Source organism: Pelodiscus sinensis, chromosome 18 (genome assembly GCF_052426305.1).
Source record: "Pelodiscus sinensis isolate ZL-2025 chromosome 18, ASM5242630v1, whole genome shotgun sequence".
NCBI lineage: Eukaryota > Metazoa > Chordata > Testudines > Trionychidae > Pelodiscus > Pelodiscus sinensis.
The window spans coordinates 4,069,690-4,084,101 of record NC_143069.1 but is presented as its reverse complement, the minus strand read 5'-3'; the positions used below and the strand labels follow the sequence as shown (position 1 = coordinate 4,084,101).

The following is a 14,412-nucleotide window of genomic DNA, read 5'->3' as shown; positions in this document are numbered from 1 at the left end:
CCAGGTGTTTGCCCTCCAGCCCTCTCCATTCCCCCATGCCGGCCACTGACTTAGGCCTCTGTGCCCACCCGCTGCCTGGACCCATTCCTAGGCCAAGCAGCCCAACTTTCACCCCCTGCTTTGGCCCAGCCCATTCACCCCTGGCAGGAGACTGACCAGCCCCTCGGGAATGGGCTGTGGGGCATACGCCACCCGTGGGGAGCCAGGCTGACCCCTGTCTGCTCCCATGGCCAGGCAGGACATAGAAGGCACTTGCTAAAGGCCACGAGGCCTCCTATGCCTGGACCTCCAGCCACCCAGCCCGACGGGCCCTGATCTCGGTCACTGTGTGTCTGGGCGGCACCCGGCCCGACGGGGCCCTGATCTCGGTCACTGTGTGTCTGGGCAGCGCCCGGCCCGACGGGGCCCTGATCTCGGTCACTGTGTGTCTGGGCGGCGCCCGGCCCGACGGGGCCCTGATCTCGGTCACTGTGTGTCTGGGCGGCGCCCGGCCCGACGGGGCCCTGATCTCGGTCACTGTGTGTCTGGGCGGCGCCCGGCCCGACGGGCCCTGATCTCGGTCACTGTGTGTCTGGGCGGCGCCCGGCCCGACGGGGCCCTGATCTCGGTCACTGTGTGTCTGGGCGGCGCCCGGCCCGACGGGCCCTGATCTCGGTCACTGTGTGTCTGGGCGGCGCCCGGCCCGACGGGCCCTGATCTCGGTCACTGTGTGTCTGGGCGGCGCCCGGCCCGACGGGGCCCTGATCTCGGTCACTGTGTGTCTGGGCGGCGCCCGGCCCGACGGGGCCCTGATCTCGGTCACTGTGTGTCTGGGCGGCGCCCGGCCCGACGGGCCCTGATCTCGGTCACTGTGTGTCTGGGCGGCGCCCGGCCCGACGGGCCCTGATCTCGGTCACTGTGTGTCTGGGCGGCGCCCGGCCCGACGGGCCCTGATCTCGGTCACTGTGTGTCTGGGCGGCGCCCGGCCCGACGGGGCCCTGATCTCGGTCACTGTGTGTCTGGGCGGCGCCCGGCCCGACGGGCCCTGATCTCGGTCACTGTGTGTCTGGGCAGCGCCCGGCCCGACGGGCCCTGATCTCGGTCACTGTGTGTCTGGGCGGCGCCCGGCCCGACGGGGCCCTGATCTCGGTCACTGTGTGTCTGGGCGGCGCCCGGCCCGACGGGGCCCTGATCTCGGTCACTGTGTGTCTGGGCGGCGCCCGGCCCGACGGGCCCTGATCTCGGTCACTGTGTGTCTGGGCGGCGCCCGGCCCGACGGGCCCTGATCTCGGTCACTGTGTGTCTGGGCGGCGCCCGGCCCGACGGGCCCTGATCTCGGTCACTGTGTGTCTGGGCGGCGCCCGGCCCGACGGGGCCCTGATCTCGGTCACTGTGTGTCTGGGCGGCGCCCGGCCCGACGGGCCCTGATCTCGGTCGCTGTGTTTCTAGGTGGCACCCGGCCCAACGGGGCCCTGATCTCCATCATAAAGGTGCAAAGTGAATTATTTTCACTGGCCAGGGGGTGAGACGGGCCCAGCCCCGCGCCCATGCACCAATCGGGGCAGTCGCTGAGTGCATGGTGCTTGCAGGCGCACACAGAGCTGAGGCAGGCAGGCCGTGTTGTGAAAATCATTTAGTATAAATAAGAACTTGCAGAACCGCAGCTCCATAACTTAGACCTCCAGCCACAGGGGATAGAAGGCCGAGGGGCACCAGCTCTCTGCAGGCCCTGCCCCGGCGGGCGGCTGCTGGCGGCACCCCAGAGCCAGCAGTAGAGCCACCCAATGACTGCACAGAGCCCCAGAGGGCTGCACACAGTGAGGGGCAAGTGGATGGGGGGGGGGGGTTGGTGAGTGGCTGGGGGGAGGGACACCAAGGCTAATACTGTTCCTTGTGCTGCCTGGGCTCTCCCAGGGCTCACAGCAGGTTACAAGCGGGGGGGGGGGGGGGGGGGGGCAGGGAGGCCAAGCCGAGCCCCAGACACACGAGCAACGTTCTGTTCAGATCCCCGTGGGGCCCAGGGCTGCCGGCTCCAGCGGTGAATTCCCCGGGCCCGGCCCAGGCTATGGGGCATCTCCCCCCAGCCTACGCCCACCGTGGGAGTCAGCAGCCCCTGCTCAGCTAGCTGGGGGCAGCACCCCTCGTCCCGGGGTCCAACGTGAGGCAGGACACCTGTCCCCAGGCGGGGGCTTGGCTGAGTACGGGGCCAGCTGCTTCGCACGCCAGCTGGAGCCCAGGAGTAGGGCTTGGCTCCTAGGCACCGAGCAGCCAAGTGTGGAGGGTCTGTGGCCAGGCCGGGGGGTGCAGCCAGGGAGCACTGGGGGTACCACCTGCTCCAGGAGGCTGGGAAATGCCAAGGCTGCAACAGATGGGAATTGGCCTGGCAGTGCCCTTGTCCATAGGGAGGCCGGCTCCCTCTCCTAGCCAGCAAGGCTCAGCTCCGCCCAAAGCAGGTACAAGCCGGGGGGGGGGGGAGGGGGTTGGCACCACAAGCTGGGGGGTTCCCTGGCTTATTGGGGTTCTCACACGGGGAGGGGGTAGCCAAGCGGTTGTACTCAGGGCTCTCGGCAGCTTTCCCTGCAGGCCTGTCCCCGTGCCAGGGCCCAGGCGCACGCGCAGGCACACAGGCCCTGCGGCGCAGATGCCCTCCGCTCCGGCCGTGTACGAAGCCTGGCCTGCCCGTGAGGGATGGGGGACGGGGGCGGCAGGGTGCCGGGTCTCTGGCCATGAGCCCCCTACTCCAAGACTGTCTATGTGCCCACGTGGGCGTCTCTTGGCAGAGGAAGTGCAGGTAGTGGCAGCCTGGAGGGGGCCTTCTGGCCACTCCAGTGTCTTCTGGGAAACTGAGGCAGCTCCGCCGGTCCAGGCTGTTGTGCAAAGTGAGTTACTAGGAAACCGTCTCTGCTCCCATCGCTCCAGCACGGATGTTCGGCGAAGCTGTAACCGGGGGCCATTAATGCATGAAGGGAGGGGCCCAGAGGCCTGTGCTCTGTAGACAGGTAGCTAGATACTAAACCTCTCTTAGCGGCTCTCTGCCCCAGGAAGGGTCTGTCCACGCAGCGCCAATTAGCGTTAAATAACGAGGGGCCTGGGCCCAGGGAGGGGGCAGTGCCCCCTCCCCCAGGTCCTACGCGAGCTGAGGACACCTGTCCCCGGGGCGTTCCCCGGGCTATACCACGGTGCCGCTGGGCGAGCTGCCGTTCTGGGAGGTGAGGTTCTGCAAGGGAAGGGGGAGATGGTTAGAGCCGTGGAGGAGGGGGATGAACAGGGGGAGAGGCTGTAGGGGGTAAACCAGCCCCCCCAGGGCAGGACTTGGCCCCTCTGCCATCCCGGGACTCTACACCGAGCTGAGGGCCTCTTGCCAAACACAGACCCTCCCCGGCACCGAACCACACGGGGGGACCTGGGCTCGGCCTGTCTCCCTCTGACATGGCCAGAGAGGGGCCAGTGCACGGGCCTGACTCCTGGTCCTAAGACCAGGCGCTTGCTTGCCCGCCCCAGGCCAGACCAGCCTTGCGCAGACCCGCTCCCATCCCCCACCATCCGGCAGGGGAGAGGGCAGAGGCTTCTCTGACGGCTGTACTCGATCCAGCTTTGGGACGGGGACGATCTCTCCTCTCCCCGGGCAGCGCTAGCACAATGCTCCCCCCCAAACCTCCCCATCCCTGTGGGGGGCCATGCAGCCCCCAGCCCAACGCTGCCCCCCATCCCTCTCGAGGGCCAGGAGCGCCAACCAAGATGCTGCCCCTGCGGATCACTGCTGGAAACCAGGCCCCATGGGCTGACCCGGCTTGCTGCCCATCCCAGAACCAGGTGGGGGTGTGGAATGGTGCCACTGACAAAGGGGGCTTAATTTGGGGAACCTTTTCTGGGTCAGGGGCCCCGCACCCCCAGAAACAAGTCACTCGGGGGCCACACAGCTGAGGAAACCCCCCCCACAACAAACCCTCATTGATGTGGCCCCAGACCAAAGGATAAAGACAGTCCCCCCATTCCCCTCACATCCTAGGGCCCAGGCGAATAGATTTTGTGCACTCCAGCCCCACCGGGGAATAGCAGGGGGGCTGGAGTACCAGCACAGGCTCCCCAATGCTGGCGAGGGAGCCCTGAACCTCAGGGGCTGGACCTACGCAAGTTAGGGGCCATATCCGGCCCCTGGGCTTTTGATTCCCCACTCCTGTTGTAAAGCAAAAGTCAGAGGGCACCTAGAAACCACTTTTCTCTTCACATGGGGCACCTAGAAACAGCCTTTGCCTTTATGGGGAATAGGAGAACCTAGAAATTATCTATCCACTTGGGAGCTGAGCGCATAGAAACTATTTCAAATTTGAAACATCTGCCCTGGAAACTCTCTGGGAAGAACGGAGGCACTGCACAGCGCAAGCGGTACATACAGGAGCCACCAGTGCCAGGGATCAGGCCCAGAGCTGGGGGAGGGCTGGATGAATGACTTGTTACAAAAAGCAAAGACCAGATCCTGCCACTGTTCCCAACCCCTGGCTCGCCCAGAGACCTGGCTCCAAAGGGGTCAATGCAGGGGGGGGTAACCTGGGTTTAGGAGTTAAGTGCCAGCCCCTCCCTAGCGTAACCTATTGTCCACGCTGTAGTACGGCTGGTTTCCTAGTGACCCCCCCGCTATGCACATGCCCCAGACCAGCTCTGGGCCCAAGGCAAAGCCCCGGAGCCTTCCAGCCCAGCCCAGTCCGGCCGAAAGCCCCAGGGACCGTACGAGCGGCAACGGGGCCGACGCAGCAGAACTTCCACGGCTGAGACAGAGCCCAGCTTTCAGGGCAGGCAACAGGGCTCAAGCCCCACGGTTTGCCTTTGCTTGCCAACCCGTTTGCCTGCAGTCCCGGCACAGCAGGGAACCATCTGTCCTGAGGGTGAGCCCTCCGGGGCGGGGCTGGCTGGAAAGTGCCATCCAGAGTCTAAGCTCATTGGCTGAACAAGCCCCTTCTCCAGTCTCTGCCCCTCCCGAAGCGCCACCCCCCGCGTTGGCGCTTTGGCTTGGCTGCGGCAGCACAGCCGGGGGCGTGCTCCATTCGCCTGGGGCGGGGGCCCGAGGGAAGCAGCTGCAGCCGGGGGGATTCTGAGGGTCGCAGCGCTAACAAGAGTCCACACGACCCCCATCTGCTCAGGTCAGAGCCGGGCCTGGCTCCAAGGGGAACCCCACAAAGGGAAGACCTGGGGCTTGTTTAGAACTTCGGGAAGTGCCGCTGAGAGGCCAGGTGACCCGGGATCACCCAGCCCGACAGCAGGCAGAGCCCGGCCCTGCTGGGCTCTAAGGGCATCATTCACCGGCCCTGTCTGCCGACAGTCAGTGATCCGTTAACCCTTGGCTTGCTGGCTGGAACCACCATGCAGACGGGTGGAAAGGGGCTGCCCCTTGCTCACCAGACCCTGCCCGGTCCGTGCCAGAGGGGGACACGCGACACCACATGCAGCAGGGCCTCATTTCCACGTGATTCGCACTCGTGGGGCTCTCGCCCGGCACGACGTGCAGGAGTCTGTCGGCCCGCTGGCAGCTGCAGTCCAGACAGACCCGTTGGTCTCCACTTCTCTCCCACAGACAGGGCCTGGCTGGTTGTGGACTGGTCCTGAAGTCAGCTGCAGGGGGCAGTTGGGCTGGGCGGAAGGTTCTCTCAGGACAGACAGGGCTGAGAAGCAAGAGAGTGCCCGAGGGGCACGGGCTGCTGGGCGCGCCCGCGACAGAGCCCTGTGGGCAGCAGGGTCAGTCAAGGCAGGGCGCTCTAGGCATCCCTGGTTTCTGTGCGCCCAGGCAGCAGTTAAGGGGGGGACAGATGGGAGACATGCCCCCCAACTGAGGAGACAGGGAAGGGCAAAGTGTTGTTAGCCCCAAGTGTTCAGAAACCTGCCCACCCCCAAATCGAGACCAGCTTCAAACTCACGAGGTTTTTTTTAAATAATCCGGGAGTGGGGGGGGGGGGGGGGGCAGTTCATTGGCTCCCTGGGCTCTGAGCCTTTGGGACTCCCCTGCTTCCCGTCGGCAACGTCTCCTTCCCGACCACGAGGGCAAGAAACTTACTTTTGGTTTTTAAACGTGCGTCTCAGGCCAGCACGCGACTCCGGCAGCCGGGGCTGTAAGAGCTGGTTTAAGTCAGGACTGGAGGGTTCTCTAACAGATTTGCTCTAGCTCCCCCAGGAACTAATTCGGGGCCCTCCTACTGCCTGCGTTACACAGGAGGCCAGACTAGATGATGGCAGTGGTCCCTTGTGGCCTCACAATCTATGAAGAGATCAGATATGGCGAGAGTTGGCACCACGGAGGGGGTACGGCAGGAGGTACTGACTGGGGGTGGGGGCGCAAACTGGCCAAAGTGCAACCTTTCCCAGCAGCCTTAAGGCAGACAGCCCCAGTTGTTGGCATGCATGAGAAGCAGGAAGCGAAACTGACTAGAAACCAAGGGAAACTGACTAGGCTAGCGGCAGAGCTAGGGGATAGGCAGAGAGTCAGCCAATCCAGGGGAGCCAGAGTAAGTGGGGCCGGGAAGCAGATGAGCAACACACGGCGGATCCCAGAGACAGAACCTGCACCCTGAAAGTCACGAAGCTCTCCCCTCCGCAAACTCCCTATTGAAAGATCCCCACCGCTGGGGAACAAGCGCGAAGTCACAGCCCGGCGCGGCTGGATCTGCAAAGAGACCGAGACACCCGCAGAAGGGCAGCACTGCTCCGACAGCGCAGAGCAGAGCAGAGCAGCCTGGCCTCTTCCACGGCAGCAGGGAGGGGGAGCTGTGGGACCCCAAGGTCTTCCCGCTCCCCTGCTGGGCCCACCCTACCCCACAGCAGGTGTGGGAGGCAGGGCCGTGCTGCCACTCCCAAACGGAACCAATGGGAGGCAGATTCAAGGATTTGTTCCCAGAGTTGAAGCACAACAAGCGAGATGAGGGCAGAGACAGGACCCGTCCAGAGAAGCAGCATCCCTAGAGCCAATGCAGAGACTTGCTAACAGCTGATTTTTCTAAGAGCTGGCAAATCCACTTGCTGACTCGGGCCGCCTGGCAGATGGCTGGGCCCGGTGCTGGGCCAGATCCCCTGGATGAATGCGCCCAGGGAAAGGTAGCAGCTAGGGCGGTCTGTGTGGGCAGGAGAGCCCAGCCTAAATACAACTGTTCCCCTAGCAAGGGCCCACTCGGACAGCTTCCTACTGGCCTCTGTGCAGCATCCTGACCACCCCCTGGCAGAGCAGGGCAGAGAGGGGGCCGAGCTGGCCCGTTCGCAGCTGGGCTAGGAGCACTCAGCCTGCAGCAGTCAGCCTAGCTCTGGGTTAAAAAGTTGAGCCCAGCCTTGTTCCAAAAGCTAGTCCCCACCTCCCTCCCAGAGCCAGGAACAGGCAACCCGGGGTCCTGACCCCTAGTCCCCCCTCCCCCTCCCCTCCCAGAGCCAGGAACAGGCAACCCGGGGGTCCTGACCCCTAGTCCCCCCTCCCCTCCCCGAGCCAGGAACAGACAACCCGGGGCCTGACCCCTAGTCCCCCCTCCCCTCCCAGAGCCAGGAACAGGCAACCCGGGGCCTGACCCCTAGTCCCCCCTCCTCTCCCAGAGCCAGGAACAGACCCGGGGCCTGACACCCATGAAACCCCGCTCCCTTATTTCTTGCCTGCTGCCCCAAAGGCCCTCCTGACCGCGGCAGCCCAAAGTACCTGCTTCTCCCACTTCCCTCCCCTCTGTGCCCCAGCCCCTCTGCTCTGGGTCACCCCCCAGGCTGCAGACGCGCCAGCGGCTTTGGAAGATCCCTCCAAGGGGAAGCAGTCGCCTTGGCCGCTCTGGGGCAAGAGCGCGCAGGCCTCCCCCTTCCCGTCCTGCCGCCCCCCCCAGCTGTACTTACGGCTTTCCCAGGCCTGGCCCAGGTGCAGATGAGCCCCTCCTGGCAGGCGGTGAGGATGCAGTCCTCCAGGAAGAGCAGCACGGTCAGCCGCTCGTGGGCGATCTTCTTGCAGACCAGGGGCTCCAGCAGGGGCACCTCGTGGATGCGGGGGCAAAGGGCCGTGCCCAGGACCTTGGCCGTGTCCAGCTTGCTGCGGGGCGCCGCGTTGATCTTGTCGTTGCTCTTGCTGATGTTGCCCAGGCTGTGGTAACGCTTGTGCTCCTTCTCGGCGCTCTTGTCCTTGCGCTCCTGCAGGGTGAGCGTGGCGAACTTGCCGATGCTGAAGGGCACGGCGCTGTCCGCCACGTGGCTCTTGGCGGCGCCGGTGACGGCCGGGTGGGGTAGGCTGTTGGAGCGCGAGAGCGAGCGAGGCAGGAGGGACCCCACGCTGCTGCCCCCCGGCTCCCCAGCCAGGTTGCTCCCGCCACTCACCGAGGAGGGGATGCCGGTGCTGAAGGTGTTGGTGAGCGTCCGGGCCCGGGAGAGCGGAGGGTGGGGGTACAGCACGTCCTCCGTCAGGTCCCACAGGCAGAACTGGGTGTCCTGGCCGGCCGAGCCGAAGCGGTAGGTCACTGAGGGGGAGCTCTTGGTGCTGTGCTTGGAGAGGCGGGACAGGGTGCTGCTAGTCCGCACCCGGCCAAAGTGAGCCGGCTCTTGGGGCTCCTCGTCGCTGCCGCTCAGCTCCGGCGGCTCCTCGTCCTCCACGCTGCTGGTGTAGGGATCGAAGGCCACCGCGTTGACCCAGGACTTGTGCCCGTGGCCCCTGGCAATGACCCGGCCCTCGGCGAAGGACCAGACCGTCACCAGGTCGTCCTCGCCGCCGGTGACGACGTAGCGCCCGTCAGGGCTCCAGCAGACGCACAGAAGCCCCCCGAAATAGCTCTTCATCATGCCCTGCAGCAGCATGGAGTCGAAGTGGAAGACGCGGAGGCAGCCGTCCTGGCTGACACAGGCCAGGTAGCGGCCGTCGGGAGAGAAGGCGAACTCGTTGAGGGCCCCGTCGCCCACCGCCCACTTCACCAGCGGGTTGCGGGCGGTTTTGCTCTTGCAGGCGTAGACGGCGAAACCCTCGCCCTGCTTGAGGAGGGTGTACTGGGGCGAGGCAGAGCCGCACGGGTGCTCCACGTTGTACAGGTAGAGGTGCCCGCTGGCGTGGGAGGCCAGGAAGAGGCTCTCTGTCTCCGGGATCCACTTCAGGTAGGTCACCTTGGTCTTGTCGATGAGCCGCTGGGACAACGGGGAACGGAGGGCAGGGATCAGACTGAGGGGGCATGTGCCCGTGGGGCTTCCCTGGCCGGGGTGGGGGGGAGGGGAAGAGAGATGCAGGCTCTGGGGTCTTCCCAGTGCTTGGCTGCTCCACTGGGGCTGACAGACAGTGGCGTGTGAGCCTGAGAACTCGCCAACTCACTGCATGCAGACCATGGGGCAGAAAGCAACTGCGCCCCCAACTGGGCCGGCTCTGAACCAGGAACCTCCAAATGGAGGGATCTGTACCCCACTCCCAGCCCTCTGCTGTGCCATGCAAACCGCAGCCTCACACGAACAGCCCTCGCAGCCAAGAAGAGACACGCCAGCTACGGCAGGAAGCTCAGGGTGCCCCGGAAAGCATTTTGCTAGCCAAGAGCCAAGCACATCACCCACACAAACCAGAGCAGCTGTAATGACAGGCTGCCCTGGAGCACCCAGGGACCCCACAAGCACAGGGCTCAGTGAGGAAGCAGAGGAAAGAGAACTGCCTAACAGACCCTCCCCTGAACCCTGGCCCAGCTGTGGAGAGGGGCGGAAGCATGGGAAGCCTTGCACTGCTCTCTAGCAGCCTTGGCGGCCAATCCGGGGACCAGTGCAGCGGGAGGTTCCAACGCTACGGGAGCGGTTATAGCCGACCCACGGAAGACACGACACAGCTCAGAGGGGTGGAATCTCACCTCCTCGTTGAACAACTTGCTGGTGTCCTTCTTGATGAGATCCAGGTACTGGACCTGGCCGGCGGAGAAGCCCACCAGCAGCGAGATGCTGTCGGAGGCGGCCGTGAACTGGTTGAAGTCGTGGCAGGTGGGCTGCGTGCCTTTGTAGATGCGCTTGTCGATGGGCTTGTTCAGATCGAGGGACTGGAATTCAACAACACCAGGAGGGGTGAGAAGGCGCTGGCTTTGAAAGAGGAAATGGCAGTTACATCCCCCCCGTAACCCTACATGCTTTGCAGGACTGGATCTAGAGCGCAACGGCGACCCCGAACCCGACAGGATCCAGCGCGCTGCATGGGGAGCGCAGCGCAAGGTGCCGGCAGCAGCAGGTCCCCATGGTGAACAGGGAAGGTCGCTGTTGCTCCCAATTGGAGTAGGATTCCCAAGGGAAGCAACTGAAATAGAGAACCATTCAGGACCCCTCATCCCTCCATCCTGCAACACCCGACTGCACACTTCTTCCAGGGTCAGTACCTGCCTGCCAAAGTCACAGAAGGGAAGTCATTGTTCTCAGTGTCACAAAGTGACAGAGCTGGGAACAGAACCCAATTCTCAGCCACTTCCTGCTCTAAGCACTAGGCTCCCTTCCCCTCCCCGAGCTGGGCGATGGAACCCAGGAATCCCGATTCGCAGCACCTTCCCGCTGTAAGTGCTAGACCCCAGTTTCCTGTGACAGGGATTACACCCAGCTCTTTGCAACTCAGACACTTCCCCCCTGTGTTTCCAGTCACTCGCGCCCTCTGTCCTATTTGAAGGCTTAAACAGCCAAGAGCAACTGCTCTCCCACCATCTCCATCTCCAGCGGCGATATCACATCACAGTCAAGATCCAATTTCCTGGCTGCATCGACAACCCCTAGAGGGGACCCCAAGTGCATTTAACCCCCAGAACACTCCCAGCCACTCCCCCTAACCCACAAACCACACAAAATCCAAACAAACCTTTTACAGGGGCCATATTTTTCCCATCAAGCAGCTCTGCTTTTCCCACCCCTCCCCCAGGAGAACGGACACACAATTGGCACAGTGGGTGCTCTGAAGTGGATGTGTGCCGACCATGCGAGTGCCAGTCTCCAGGCAGCCTCCTTAGATGTGCTAGGTCCCCCAATTTCTGATAAGACGCTACATTCAGGTGTACAGTCATCGGCGACGTCTGAAGCACTGCGCTCACCCACGGGCCTGTTCAAGCAGCTAGCGCCCGCCCATTAGCACACACGCTGCAAACACCCACAAGGATGCTGCATCATCAGAGGCACTTTGGCTGGTCAGGCTCAGTAATGGATACCACAGCCTAGCCCCGACTGCCAAGATCTCTCTTGCTCACAACTGCACCACCCTTCTGAGCAACGAAAAGCTCTGAGGTCTAAGGCCGGCACCCCCCACGGAGCCTGCAACATCTCAACTGCCATTGCACAAATATTTGCCCTGGTGTGCATGTCACAGAAATGGCAGAGGACTGGCAGCAGAACGACTCCCTAAAATTGCAGAAACAGGACTGCAGGGCAGCAAAGGGACACACAGCTTGGTTCAGCTGCCTGGCACCCAGCACCAGCACAGAACTCGGCACGGGTTAATTGCATAGCTTGTTTGTGCAGCTGTTTGAAACCACTTCACAGGGCGGCCGCCTGAAGTGAACAGGACAGACAGGCGCCTGTCATTGCCATGTTCAGACCTCACCAGAGCAAAACAGCTCACTCCGTGCCCAAGCTCTTGCTGCCTGCACAACTCACAAGCGTGTGAGCACTGGGGTCTCTGCCTCCTGTCCCTCCAAGCTCCCCCTCTGTGGAGGCCTTCCCCGCTGTTTGGAATCCTGCCCTGAATGCTTCTCTGCTCATCTTCGGGAGCTTATCCCCTTCCCGGGGAAGGATCCTCACCAGTACCCCAGCCCCCCTCAGGATTCCGGGTTCCATCCCGCCCTTCCAGTCTCCAGACCCGCCCCTTCATGCATTCCCTCCCCCCTCGCTAGGAAATTGTTTAGCAGGTTGGCCAGCAGCCCGGCTCAGTCCTGGCTTGTGCCAGGTCTGGGACTTACACTTTAAATGCAGAGCCGCAGTGGGGGTATTAGGAGCCAAGGGGGAAGGGGCAGGAAACACGGCTCAATTTTGGCTTGTGCTGGGTCGGGGTACTCAGACCTCCTCCCTGAACAGAGGCTGCTGCCACCGCCTGCTGCTGCCTCGGTGTCAGAGGCAGCAGCGCAGGGAGGTGGCTCTTCCACTGGCTCCCTGCGCTGCTGCCTCTGCTATAGAGACGGGGGCTCCTCGGGTCAGGGGAGCGGGGCCGGAGCGCACTGGCCGCTGCCCGTGGGCGACAATCGAATCGCCGAGTCACCGGCACGAAGTCAGGAGGTTTCAGGATGGTTCAGTTAACGGACACCTGCACCCGACACCCGGTCACCAGCTCACCCCTGGGCCTGCCCATAAACCTGCCCTCCGGGGTGCACCCGGCTGCCCCTCGCCCAAGCGCACGCCCCCCCGCCCCGCTCCCCCCCCGCCCCTCGCCCAGGCGCACGCCCCCCCCCCGCCCCCCCCCGCCCCTCGCCCAGGCGCACGCCCCCCCCCCCCGCCTCCCCCCCCGCCCCCGCCCAGGCCCCCCCCGCCCCGCCCCCCCCGCCCCGCCCCCCGCCCCCCCCCCCGCTCCCCGCCCGGCGCACGCGCCCCCCCCCCCCTCGCCCACGCCCCCCCCGCCCCGCTCTCCCCCCCCCCCTGCCCCTGCCCCCCCCCCCTCCCCCCCCCCCCCCCCGCCCAGGCGCGCCCCCCCCGCCCCGCTCCCCCTCCCCGCCCCCCCCTCACCCGCCGGCCGCCGCGGGCCCCGCCGCCCGAGTAGAAGTAGAGCTCCCGGCCCAGGTTGCAGCAGAGGCGGCTGCGCTCGGCGGGCTCGCCCGGCTCGGCGGGCTCGGGCCCCTCGGGCAGCAGCAGCCGCACCAGCGAGAGCCGCACCGGGGGCAGCGCGGCGGGGGCGGCGGGGCCGGGCGGGGGCGCGGGCGGGGGCCCCAGCGGGGAGGGGCCCCCGGGGGGCGGCGCGGCGGGGCCCCCCCGGCTGCGGGGCTCGGGCCCCGGCGGCGCCAGGAGCCGGTAGGAGCCTTCGCGGGTCCGGAACTGGCTCTTCAGCTCGGGCAGCAGCGGGGGGGGCCCGTCCGCAGCCGCGGCCGCCGCCATCTTGCCGCCGGAAGCCACCTCTGACCCCGCGCCCGGAAGCGGGGCCCTGGCAACGCCACCGGGCCCCTAGCAACCACCGCGCGGGCCCCGCCCCTTCGACCTCCCGCCATCGGCCCCGCCCCTATCGGCCTCCAGGCCGGGCTCCGCCCCCTCCGCGCCCCGCCATAGGCACCGCCCACCCCGACACAGACTCCGCCCACACCAACGTTCACCTCCGCCCCCCCGCGCCGGACAGGCTCCGCCTCCTCCATCACCCGCCGTAGGCTCCGCCCACCACCCTCCCCTCTTAGCCCCGCCCCTCCTGACCCTCCTTAAGCTCCGCCCACCACCCTCTCCTCTTAGCTCCGCCCCTCCTGGCCCTCCATAGCTCCGCCCACCACCCTCTTCTCTTAGCCCCGCCCCTCCTGACCCTCCATAGGCTCCGCCCACCACCCTCCCCTCTTAGCCCCTCCCCTCCTGACCCTCCATAGGCTCCGCCCACCACCCTCTTCTCTTAGCCCCGCCCCTCCTGACCCTCCATAGGCTCCGCCCACCACCCTCCCCTCCTGACCCTCCATAGGCTCCGCCCACCACCCTCTCCTCTTAGCTCCGCCCCTCCTGACCCTCCATAGGCTCCGCCCACCACCCTCTCCTCTTAGCCCCGCCCCTCCTGACTTTCCATAGGCTCCACCCACCACCCTCCCCTCCTGACCCTCCATAGGCTCCGCCCACCACCCTCTCCTCTTAGCCCCGCCCCTCCTGACCCTCCATAGGCTCCGCCCACCACCCTCCCCTCCTGACCCTCCATAGGCTCCGCCCACCACCCTCTCCTCTTAGCCCCGCCCCTCCCTGACCCTCCATAGGCTCCGCCCACCACCCTCTCCTCTTAGCCCCGCCCCTCCTGACCCTCCATAGGCTCCGCCCACCACCCTCTTCTCTTAGCCCCGCCCCTTCCTGACCCTCCTTAAGCTCCGGCCACCATCCTCTCCTCTTAGCTCCGCCCCTCCTGACCCTCCATAGGCTCCGCCCACCACCCTCTTCTCTTAGCCCCGCCCCTTCCTGACCCTCCATAGGCTCCGCCCACCACCCTCTTCTCTTAGCTCCGCCCCCTCCTGACCTCCAAAGAAACTTCCTTAGAAACTTCCCTGCAGACCCCTGTGGCCCCTCCCCCAACATAGATGCAGAACCTCAGTGACCCCAATCCCCCCTTCCCTGTGCTCCCCTCAACCCAGACCCCCAAGCCCCCCTTGTCACTAACCCCCACGGACCCCTCCAATGTCCCCCTCATGGTGGATCAAACTGGATACTCAGGGCAGGGCCCTTGATCCTCATGCTTCAAGGCATTTGAAGCACAGGGTCAGAAAGGGACCCCCCCCTCCCCTCGCCACACACACACACACACACACACACTGCACAGCAGGGCTGTGTCTGAACTACCAGATCCTGCCC

General features: G+C 65.2%; 1 protein-coding gene across 2 annotated transcripts; it reads right to left on the bottom strand.

Moving 5' to 3' along the window:
• Positions 1-1,562: 1,562 nt before the first annotated feature.
• Positions 1,563-13,037, bottom strand: DMWD (DM1 locus, WD repeat containing). 2 transcript variants are annotated; one of them, XR_012898892.2, is made up of 5 exons: positions 12,619-13,037; positions 9,792-9,974; positions 7,828-9,093; positions 6,026-6,226; positions 1,563-3,196 (listed from the first exon to the last, which is right to left on the bottom strand). XR_012898892.2 is itself a non-coding variant. In XM_075915053.2 (4 exons), exons 1-4 carry the CDS (start codon positions 12,982-12,984, stop codon positions 3,149-3,151), a joined length of 1,863 nt encoding a protein of 620 aa, XP_075771168.1. In that variant the 5' UTR covers positions 12,985-13,037; the 3' UTR covers positions 1,563-3,148. The 2 variants fall into 2 exon arrangements, 1 of the variants encoding a protein (XP_075771168.1); XM_075915053.2 differs by lacking the exon at positions 6,026-6,226.
• Positions 13,038-14,412: the final 1,375 nt, after the last annotated feature.